At 44.1% G+C, this 12,052-nt stretch overlaps 1 protein-coding gene across 1 annotated transcript in view; it reads left to right on the plus strand.

Annotated features, from left to right (window-relative positions):
* CNTNAP2 (contactin associated protein 2) overlaps positions 1-12,052 on the plus strand; it is a 2,300,337-nt gene that overhangs the window by 2,083,694 nt on the left and 204,591 nt on the right. Inside the window, exon 19 of the mRNA XM_063815738.1 lies at positions 10,678-10,914. Within this exon, the coding sequence (XP_063671808.1) occupies positions 10,678-10,914 (237 nt within the window). The remainder of the gene's footprint in view (positions 1-10,677; positions 10,915-12,052) is intronic.

The following is a 12,052-nucleotide window of genomic DNA, read 5'->3' on the forward strand; positions in this document are numbered from 1 at the left end:
CGCTGTCGTTCCTGACGCTGACTGCACATCAGACTAATCTGAGAAAATGCTGAAACATGCCAATAGGCAGGCCTCTCCCCAGACAATCAGATCAGGACTCCTGGGAGTTTGCTCCAGCCATGGTTTTTTCCAAAAGCATAGCCTAGGTTGGGAAGCTTGGAGGCCTGTTTCCCAAACACCATGCTGCTGCATTCCTCATGCCTTGGTGCCTGCTGTTTCCAGTACTTGGAGGGTCCTTGTCCACCTCTTCAGTACTGTAGATTCCTATTATTTTGTCAGGACCCAACTCAGATGTCGCCTTCCTTAGTGAAACCATCCAGGCATCCCACGCCCCACCCACAGGTAGATCCCATCCTTCCCGGCTCCTGCTATTTATTTCTACACACTCTCCTTCTACAGGTCTCCCACACTGTTGTAATGCTGTGTTGGCTCTGTCTCCCAACCCACCGCAAACTCCTTTTGGGAAAAGTTTATATCATGTTTGCTTTTGTCATCAGCATGAGCCTCACATATAGTAGGAGTCTAAGAAATGTTTACTAAATTAAATGCAAACAAGGTTATACTGGTTGGAATAAAGTTATAACAAGGAGCTATGGGACACTTGAGGATGTGCACTCTTACAGTGCAGGCGGCACTTGGGGAAGGAGATGGAGCTCACGCAGAATCGAAGAGTGAATAAATAGCCAAGTAGTCGGGCAGGAGAGGGAAATGGGAACAGCCCGCCTCTCAGGCTGGCTGGAGCCACGTGGAGTACGCGAAGGAGAATGGCCGCTGAGGCCAAGAAGGGAGCCAGTCCAGACGATGAAGGGGACCAAGAGCGTTAGTCACTCTGGAAGCAGAGTGAGCACCTCGCACTGCGCTGGCACACAGATGCCTCTCAGTCAAGCATTTTAGAGAAATAATGAGTGAATTCTTTTTTGCTCTTTTTCTTTACATTTGGCAGGGGAGTCATGGGACCGGATTGAAACTAACTTTCTTCCCAGAAGAATGTATTTGCACATACTTTCCCGAAAATGTCAGAAGACTTACAGGTTTTCTGAAATGTATTCAGTGACACTTCCCCCAAAATGATATGCCACATTCTAAGAAGAGGGATATATTTTAGGCTTAAGAAGGACATGGCTAGACTAGGATGTAAGGCGGGTCACTGAAAGTCTGTGAAGGACAGATTATAGGAGGTAAGATGCCCATTGGAGGACACCCTTTAAGAAGTCATCACAGCGCGGTGGCTCACGCTTGTGATCCCAGCACTTTGGGAGGCCGAGGCGGGCGGATCACGAGGTCAGGAGATCGAGACCACGGTGAAACCCCGTCTCTACTAAAAATACAAAAAAAATAATAGCCGGGTGTGGTGGCGGGGGCCTGTAGTCCCAGCTACTCAGAGAGGCTGAGGCAGGAGAATGGCGTGAACCCGGGAGGCGGAGCTTGCAGTGAGCCAAGATTACGCCACTGCACTCCAGCCTGGGCGACAAAGTGAGACTCCGTGTAAAAAAAAAAAAAAAAGAAGTCATCACAGGTGCCAAAGTGAAACCCAAGTGCCTGAACCAGAGGCATGACAGAGCTGTGCCCAAGAGAGAACAGATGCAAAAGGTTACGAGGCAATGCAAACAGAGAGCTTAGGTGTCTCTAGGCTTTCTGCCTTTGAGTGACCACGCAGATGCAGTGTCATTGGTCAAACTAGAAAATTCAGGAAGAGGATCAGATTTGTGGGAAAGGATGAACTCCATTGTGTGAAGCTTGAGTTTGAGTTTCCCATGAAAGAACAAGGCGGAGTTTCCCTACAGAAAGTTGCAGGTTGGGAGTGATGGAGATGAGGCTCTCCTAATGAGTGAGTATAGAGTGAGATGGAAGAGGTGCACTGGAGGGAAAACCTCAGTGCCCCAACATTTTCAGGATACACCGAGGAAAAAGAGCCAATGGCTTACAGAAAAGCTGAAAGAGGGGAAAGGAAAACCAAAGAGAGTTTCCAAAGGCTCCAAGAGTTGAGTAAATCAAATAAGGGCAGAAGTGGTCCGTTCACTTTGGTAACTACGAAGTTCATGAACACCTCAGTGACAGCAACATCACTTCAGTGAATGGAGTTCAGGCCAAAATCAATGATTAGGAAGTGAAAATGAGGAGATGAGAAGGTTTCTAGAATTTCCCCAGTTAGATTGGGAAATCTAACTGGACCTCTGAACAGCATTCTAACCTATTGGTCAGCTCCTCTTTCTTGAAAAACCCTTTTTCCTTGGCCTCATTCAGACCTCGTGTTCAAGGGGTCCCCGGGGTGCCCTAATTACTTCCTCTCTGTTCTTCCTTTGCAAGCTCATTTCCCTGTCCCACTTTGAAAAGGGTGACTTCTCAGGGCCCTCCTGTCTTCTCTCTTCACACACTTCTCCCAGGGAATTCTATCCATGCTTGCATTGGAAATACCATCATAAAAATGATTTTAAAATGAATATTTCAGCCCAGACTTTTTTGGCTCTTTGACTTCTATGCTTCCCTGACACAAAGGCACCTCAAACTTGACCTGTTCAAAGCTGAACTTTGTTGTTGTTGAAACAGCATCTCACTCTGTTGCCCCAGCTGGAGTGCAACGGTGCCATGATGGGTCCTTGCAGCCCCGACCTCCTGCACTCAGATGATCCTCCTGCCTCAGTAGCTGGGACTACAGGCTTGTGCCACCACACCGGCTATTTTTTTCTTTTCTTCCTTTTTTTTTTTTTTTTTTAGCGACAGGGTCCCCCTATGTTGTCCAGGCCAGTCTGAAACTCCAGGGCTCAAGCGACCCTCCTGCCTTGGCCTTCCAAAGTGCTGGGATTACCGTGTGAGCCACAGCACCCAGCCAAAGCTGAACTCTTGATACCTGCCATATCCCCAACCCCACCAAGATTGCCTGCCTCTGTGTTCCCATAATCAGAAATTGTCACCACCATCTATCCAAAAATCCGAGTCTGTCTTAACACTCTTTCCTTCACCTTTTTAATTCCTAAACATCATCAGATTCTGTCCACTCTATTACTCCAAACCATCATTATATTTATTCTGTCCCATTGCATAGCCTATTCAATGGTCTACCTATATTCCCTCTTTTCTCTTTCCAATGCATTCACCAAAATGCAGCCAGAATGAGCTTTCAAAACTGAAATCAGATTATGTCACCTTTGCTTAAAACCTTTCAGGAGTTACCCGTTGCTTTCTGTGTAAAAACCAAAATCCTCAGAATACCACGACCTTTCTATCTAGCCTCACTTCCTACTACGGTCTCCCCTGAGGGTTTGTCATCTTGGCCTCCACTACGTTCATCCTCGACATTCTCTTCTTCCTCAGAGCCTTTGCACATGCTCTTTTCTCTTCCTAGAATACTTTCCCTACCCCCGTTACCAGCAAAATCTCACTGGCCTTCAATTATTAACTTAAATGTAATTTACGACCTGCTAAATCTCTGTCAGCTCATAGTTCACAGATGGCAGTTATTACATATTTGAAAGAATGGATTAAAAAGACTGAGTGCTAGCCAGAGGAAAATAGAGGTTCAGGGTAGGGGGGCCTTTAAGATGAGAATGATTTAAAGCCCACAGCAATGAAATGATTTGCCTGGCCAAGGTCAAAAAGCGAGTTGGTGGCAAAGCCAGGGCTGCAATCCACAACTTTTGATTCTTGGCCTCCCCATGTCCCACACTAATCCTTTATTATATGTCTTAGATGAAGTTAGCTGTAGTGAAGCCCTCATCTCATTTTCTGTCCCCAAAACATTCTAACCTGTTGACCACCATACACACCAGGAATACGTATTAACACAGTTTCAGGAGCATGACCCAGGAAATTCTATAATAGATGCAAACTATCTTCCTGTTTAAGACCCTAGTAGAGTTGTTCAGTGGTGCTGCTCTTAAATTCCAATCCAAGAAGGCCACCCGGCTCCCACACAGTCAAGCCATAGCTGATTGATGTGTTTACAGTAATATACTTCACACTTGTGTCTTGTGGGCCATACGTGCCACTCAGGATAAACTTAGAGATTTTTCTTTGGCATTTTTTCTCCATTGTACAGATTCAGACACTTAAAGCTTATTACATAGAAACTGACCTAGAAGTGACCGGGCCTTTGGAGAGAATGGCAGGAAATTGGTTACAATAGATATGGACCCACCTGGGGAAACAGAACTAGCAGAGGTGAACGTTAACCCATCCCAGGTCCAATGTTGTTAGTCCAAAAAGATTACAGTAAGTTGAAGAAAACATCAAACAAACAGAATAAAAAATTCAGCAAGGAAATTCAGAGTGGTACACTTGGGGAGAAAAAGCAGATTTTTGCCAATATAAGACCAGGAGAAAAACTGGTTGTGTTTCAGCATAGCAGTATCTTGGGAGAATAACAAAACAAGTTTAAGCAGAGTTGTGCCATGCAGATTGCCTGGAAGGAACCAGGCCTGCCTGATGCAGAATCATGATGCATGCAGAGGATGATGTCCAAGGTCCCCGGGAGCAGAACTCCATAAAATTCACTTAACTCTTTTACTAGGTGACTAATTAAAAAGCAGTTAATAAGAGTGATCATTCTGGGCAATGGAATTCAGCCATGAAAGTGGTTAATGACCTGAGGCTGCAGCTCAGTTCTGTGCCTCCTCTAGCATGGTTCTGGCTCCCAGGAGAGCCTCCTAGACTTTAGCAGAAGCTGCACAGAGCTTCAAGAATCCGGGATATCTGGGAAGAGGTAGGAGAGCACATTGGGCGACAGAAAGGAGTAAGCAAATATTAAAGGGTTTATTTACGCAGAAGGTAAAAAGAAAGAAGCTCACCACAATGGGAGCTCAATAAATGTGGTTTGCTTGAGCGACTACCTTGCTGACTGAAGGAGTGGATAGAGCACGTGCATGAGGCAGCTTGCACAGTCTGGGAGACCTCGCTTCTCAGCTCCTTATTTAATGACATCATGTTGGTAGCTTGAAGTCAGACAAGGTGGCAGTATTGACATCACGGGAAATAGGCAAAAACTATAAATCAGAATTTTTCCCTCCCCCTCAAGCCAGTTGCTTAACATCTACCAACTTACCATTGGGTCACTTCGTTGAAATCCCTGCGGGAGCAGAGTTCCCTGGGGTTCTTACCTTAAGAATAAACCTGAAGGTGTTTTGGTTTTGCTTTCCTATTTTAATTACTAATATACAGTGGCACTCTTCGATTATCTTTTATTACACAACCAGAGTGGCTCAGCATTTGTGAAGTCTCCTGGCAAACTCACCATCATTTAAAACATTGTTTCTGTGGGGAAGTTTTCCAAGTTGCAAGTTACTGAGTCTAAAATAAATTTTTGGAAAAGAGCCCATTTGCAAGTTGGGAGCTTTCAATTCTGAGTCCTGGTAGGAAAGTTAGAAAACAAAAAGAATCATGCCAATTTTAAAAATATAGGTTGCAAAATACAGGTTGCAAAATCCTAAGTGAAAAGGCAAAAGGAATAGAATTATTTAACTTGGAGAAGAGAAAGATGAAGAGCAATTGAATAATAGGAGTGAGTGCCAGCTGTTGTTTGCTTCTGGTTTCTGTTTTTTGTGGGGTTTTTTTTTTTCTCCCACTGTAAGCCTCGGGGATTTGGTTAAACAAGGAGATAAATATCTTTATGTTCTTATTCTGGAATGAATAATTGGTGGATTTTATGTCAAACATCTGCAAACTTCTTTTCCTCAATCAGGGATAATTTACATATAACCTGTGTTGAGGACCAAGAAATAGTTAAGACAAGGTTATTTGTCTACTTGAAGGTTAACTGTCAACTTTGTGATCCTGAGTCCACAGATGGCATAATGTATTTCAAAACTTTGAGAAACATGATATAATTAAGCAAATCCTTTTTATATCATAGAATATCTAAATACAGAATTTATTTTTCTATCAAAAATGATTGTAAAACTTAGACTATTAGCATTATCTATAGTAGTATTATATTGTCTATATCTATTAGTATTGTCTATTACTAGTATCTATATTACTAGTACAAAACCTTAAACCAAGCATTCCAAATCAATACTTTTTGATAATTTTACGAGGGAAATGATGCTATTTTGGGCTTGTTAAATTAGAGTTATTTTCAGTTATTCATTCAGAAGAGATGAGAGAATTGCTTTCTTTTAGAATATCTTTTAGCTATTACAGTACCCTGCTTTGGCATTTTCTTAAAGAGATGTGAAACAATGAAATGGCAGCTGTAAATCTGCCACTTGGAGCCTTACAGGACTTACATCATTCCCAGGCTTTGGTTTAACAGTTGGTTTATGATGTGGTTTCAGAATAACACTTTTAAACATGGTATATCCCTTCCTGCAAAACTGACATAAATCCATAAAGCTTTTAATGATGTCTCTAAAATACAGCCAAAGTAGTCTCTGAGGCATATTTTTGGATTGTTTATCTGAAATCTCTAGATTGCTGAATCTCCCTTCATGATCTGCCTTGGAATGGCTGTCTCCAGGACAGCTGATAAACGCATCATGTCTCACCCAGGCGGGGACCACTCAGCTTCGTGCCCCATCAGGTACACTACCCTGCCTCAGCTTTCACCCCAAGCATCTCACACCCTTGTGCGCATAAGTATCACCTGGGAACCTGCGAAAAATGCTGCTTTTCCAGAACCTCTGAGCTAAATTCTGGGACTAGGCCTGGGGACCAGCATTTTAACAGGCTCCCAGGAAAGTGGTCACAGAAATGATGTGAGAGTCTCAGCTCTACATGCTCTCTGACTCCAGTTCTGGCTTCGGGATGGAGTAACTGGAGAGAGTCTGACAGGTGGAAGCTGAGGTTCTTGCCGGTGACACGCTGCACCTGTCACTCAGGTGCTGGGGTCTCTGCTGCCCAGACCCTTCCCTCCCTAGGCCAGGTTCTGTGCTCCTCAGTCTTGAATTTCAAGTGCCTGGTATGCGTGTCTTCTCTTGCACATCATCCTGCCTGCCCCACTCTGATTCGTTTGAATGTCCCAGCCTCCATCTCTAGCCTGCCTCCCACCCTCCCTCCAAGTCCCAGGTCCACCTCTTCTCACCCCCGCCAGAGCCTGTTCTCAGGTAATGACCCCCCACATTCTCTAGCAGAACCTCTCTCTGTGGCAAACTGAACTGCTCAGTGTGTTTTCTCCAGGCGGCCCGCCCTGCCTGCCCTTCCTGACTCCTCCTCCCTCCCCTGTCCTCTGTTAGACACATTTACAGAAGCCTGTCCTAGGAGTGTCCATCTGCCCCATCAGACTCTGAACTACTGAGGGCAGGGGTCACCTGTGCCTTGCTCACGGGATCCCCAACACCCAGCTGAAATGTGGTGGGAGCCTCGGGGGTCTCAAGTGAATGACTGATTCTTAAAAAGAAGCACGTGAAGTTTGTCCAGGCGGCATGATGCCTCAGACTTCAGACCCTCTCACTGCCAATACACTGTGCCTTCAGCTAGAAAGCTAGTCTTCATCTCTGCCACCTACCTGTACTTGGCTACCCACCTCTGGCCCTCCAGGTCCCAGCTTAGATGTCTTTTCCCACAGCAAGTCTTCCACCACCCCTGTGTTCCAGGGGGCCCTGTGTCTACCTGATCCTGCACTTACCCCTCTGCATTCTAATAATCTGTTTATCTGAATCCTCCTCCAGGTCCGGAGCTCCTTCAGAGCAAGGGTTGTCAGCACCCAGCATCGTGCCCAGGGTGCAGTCTGTGGTCAATAGATGTTTGCTGAAAGCTAACTCAGCACATTTAGGTAGTGAGATGGGGTTGTCATCACATAGCTGCTAAATAAACCGCCATAACATTCACTGTATTGTACTCACACTGTTGATGCGTCTCCTCCCACAACCACTGCTAGATGGAAATCTTCTCACGGGAAGTGACTGTATTTTGTTCATCTTCACACTTCAGTAAGTCAGGCAGCAATGAGCATGGATTAAGTAGCTGTTCAATCCTATGTTTTCCAAGAAGGATAGTTTTGGCATGTGGAGCAGGAGAATTCTTTTTTTATTTTTATGTATTTATTTATTTTTGAGATGGAGTCTCTCTCTGCGGCCAGGCTGGAATGCATTGGCGGATCTCGGCTCAGTACAACCTCTGCCTCCCAGGTTCAAGCGATTCTCCTGCCTCAGCCTCCAGAGTAGCTAGGACTACAGGCACCTACCACCACGCCTGGCTAATTTTTGTATTTTTAGTAGAGATGGGGTTTCACCGTGTTGGCCAGAATGGTCTCAGTCTCCTGGCCTCATGATCCGCCAGCCTCGACCTACCAAAGTGCTGGGATTACAGGCGTGAGCCACCGCGCCCCGCCCAGGAGAATTCTTAATTGCATAAGACAGCCCCACACATTGCAGGACATGCTGCTGTCCTTGCCCGTGCCCACTAAATTTCGTTGGTATCCCAATCATTTTGACAACTACCCCACCTACACACACAGTTACAAAAGTTTTAGGGGTAAGAGGACCAGGAGGAAAATTGCACTGCACATAGTTGAAAAGCTATAGTTAAGTCTTTTCCTTACAACTTGGTGAGAAGCAATGGACTCCGTAACAGTGCCATGGTGGATTATATGTGTCAACATAATTAACAGAAAGAGGATCTCTGAAATATAAGATATTTATTTGGAAATAAAGCATTGCAATGGGAATATGCATGCCATAGTTAACTACATGCATATTCAGGGAGGTGAAGACAAAAGTTTTTAAAGGAAAAAAGGAGAAGGATTACATAATTGTTTTAAAATAATTATCCTTGGCTACAAAGATCAATAACAAGGGTGACACCAGTCCAAGTTTGGACAGGCAAATTCAGGGCAGTCGTTCTTGTAGAACCGTTTTTTTGTGTAAGGTTGCAATGGTGTTTGTGCAATGTTGTGCTTTTTGCAGAGTCTCTGTGATAGTTCTTTTGATCAGGCATTTATTCATGGTCTTCCCCAGCTCCATTTCTCAGGGCTTTCTTTTTTTTTTTTTTTAACATTAGTGACTTCATTTTGATTCTGACAACTTTCACACATGTGTGTGGTGATGTGAGGTGGGGGCCAGGACATGTCACCCTCAATATACAACGGTAACCTGTCTTTGTAATAATAGTTCACTAATCTTTCCTGAACACTTATATATTCCGGGCACTAAGCTGTGTATTATATAGTTTACTTAATCCTCACAACCACCTATGAGGTCCCATTTTTTAGGGACGAAACTGAGGCTGAGAAAGTTTCAAGACATTGACCCAAGTTAACACGGCTGCTACAGACAAGGGCAAGATACACCCCCAGGCGTCGGACTTCGCTGCTCTGTGCCAACCTCTTTAACAAGAACAAACATCAAAATTCCCAGATGGAAGACTCCTATTAAAAACTGTCCTCTCCTTTAATTATAACGTAGAGCAGTTTTGCACAATATATTCTGCATAGTGTTAATTTAGTGGGATGTCAAGTGTTGTGAGATTAACGGTTGCATGGGCAATGGAGTGTGGGAATTGCTTTCAGCAAGGCCCTTGTAGAAGGCCATGAAACAGAAACCGTGAAGACCACAGGATCCCTAAGGTGGCACAGCCCTTCACAGTGAGTCGGGGTGATTTAGAACATTGCTGAGCAAACAGCAGGGAGACCGGCAACAGGAGCTTGCTGGCCATGAAGTGCCTAATATCCAGTAAGCACTGCTCAAGCTCTAGGAAAAGGCTGATGCAGGAAGGGTTTCTTTCTTCTAATTTCTCAATAATAATAAAAATAGATACTATTTATGGAGTACTAATTACTCTCCACTTCATAGATGAAATACCAAGGCCTAGAAAAATGTGTTAAGTAACTTCTCCTAAGGTCACACAGCTATTTAGTGGCAGAGCCAAATTTGAACCCAGTTCTCTCTAACTTCAAGACATGTGATTATAAACCCTATACACAAAGTCTCTAAGGACGTAGGGCTTATAAAGGCTTTCCTGTGTGAATATCCAAGCAAATTCAGTCTCAAAGAGGATGCCCCTATGGGTTCCCTGTACCAGGGATTTATTTTTGGCATATCTCTTCAACCTGACAATTCGTTCCTTGGTCTGAGTACATGAAATTTTTTTCAGGGTATGTGAATTTTTTTCTTGGTATGTGAAATTTTTTTCTGGTATAATGTAAGTTTCTTAAATTTTACTATTTTTTTAATTTTATAGATTTCTATATGATATGGTTTGGCTCTGTCCCCACCCAAATTTCAAATTGTAGTTCCCATAATCCCCACATGTTGTGGAAGGGACCTGGTTGGAAGTAATTTAATCACAGGAGGAGGTCTTTCTTGTGCTGTTCTTATGATAATGAATAAGTCTCACAAGAGCTGATGGTTTTATAAATGGGAGTTCCCCTGCACATGTGCTCTCTCTTGCCTGCTGCCATGTAAGACATGACTTTGCTCCTCCTCTGCCTTCCACCATTATTGTGAGGCCTCCCCAGCCATATGGAGCTGTGAGTCCATTAAACTTCTTTCTCTTTATAAATCACCCAGTCTCTGGTATGTCTTTATTAGCAGCGTGGGAACAGACTAATACATCATACCCTGTTACATGCTTTTTTTTTTGATAAGAGTATTTGTGTTGATGCAATAAAATCTTTCTCCATAGAACTTACTCAGATGCCCTTCCTGGAGCCAGTGCCTGCACTCCATGAACTGCTGGAGAGGTCATTGTAGGGTATCGGCATCAGACCTCTCCTCATTTTTCAATTCTCTCTCTCCTTTATAACAGATGTTGGCGCATTTTTTGAAGAAGGGATGTGGCTACGATATAACTTTCAGGCACCAGCAACAAATGCCAGAGACTCCAGCAGCAGAGTAGACAACGCTCCCGACCAGCAGAACTCCCACCCGGACCTGGCACAGGAGGAGATCCGCTTCAGCTTCAGCACCACCAAGGCGCCCTGCATTCTCCTCTACATCAGCTCCTTCACCACAGACTTCTTGGCAGTCCTCGTCAAACCCACCGGTAAGGACAAGGATACCCAGCCTCTGCCATTTAACATTTGGGCAGACAGAATGTTCTAGCAAGAGTCTATAGATTGTTCTTGGTTTGTTATTTATTCCCCATAGGCTTTTTTAAGCAAGTCACATAACTTCTTTGAACCCCATTTCTCTCCATGAATATCAGGAAAACAACTTGCCAGCTGGGTGTGTTAGAGCAAGGTGTTAGAGTAATAATGTTGGTGAGGCATGTTGCATTCTTTACAAGAATGCTGTTGCATGAATAAGAGATAGGTTTGCATGTGTAATGATTATTTTTTCTCCCTACTAAATAAACACATTCGGCTGGACACTGTGGCTCACGCCTGTAATCCCAGCACTTTGGGAGGCCAAGGTGGGCGGATCACTTGAGCTCAAGAATTTGAGACCAGCCTGGCCAATATGGCGAAACCCCATCTCTACAAAAAATACAAAAATTAGCTGGGTGTGATGGCACATGCCTGTAGTCCCAGCTACTCAGGAGGCCAAGATGGGAGGATCACTTGAGCCCAAGATGTCAAGGCTTATAGTGAGCCATGATCGTGCCACTGCACTCCAGGCTGGGCAACAGAGTGAGACCCTGTCTCAAAAGAAAAAAAAGAACTAATAAGAAAGACTAATAAAACATAAATACATTCACTAAATGTGCTAAACAGAGATGGGCTTTGAATGAGTAAAATTAATTTTACATAAATTAATTTTATCCTGATTTATGATAGTATACCAGTAGGTTGTTACAGAACATCTGAACTTTCAATAGGAGTAGAAAATCAGAAATGTCTTCATTCCCAATCCTCTCAGAACTTTAAATTCACAAAGTGTATCCCTGTCATAAAGGTTGCTTAAAGCAGGAGTTTATTTTAATTTTTTTTGAAACTGGGTCTTGCTTTGTTGCCCAGGCTTGAGTACAGTAGCAGGATCACAGCTCACTTCAGCCCTAACCTCTCAGGCTCAAGCGATCCTCCCACCTCAGCCTCCCAAGTAGCCGGGATCACAGGCACATACCACCACTCCCAGCTAATTTTTTTAATTATTTGTAGAGTTGGGGGTCTCACGATGTTTCCAGGCCTGGTCTTGAACTCCTGGACTCAAGCGATCCTCCTGCCTTGGCCAAAGTGCTGGGA

Source organism: Pan troglodytes, chromosome 6 (genome assembly GCF_028858775.2).
Source record: "Pan troglodytes isolate AG18354 chromosome 6, NHGRI_mPanTro3-v2.0_pri, whole genome shotgun sequence".
Lineage (NCBI taxonomy): Eukaryota > Metazoa > Chordata > Mammalia > Primates > Hominidae > Pan > Pan troglodytes.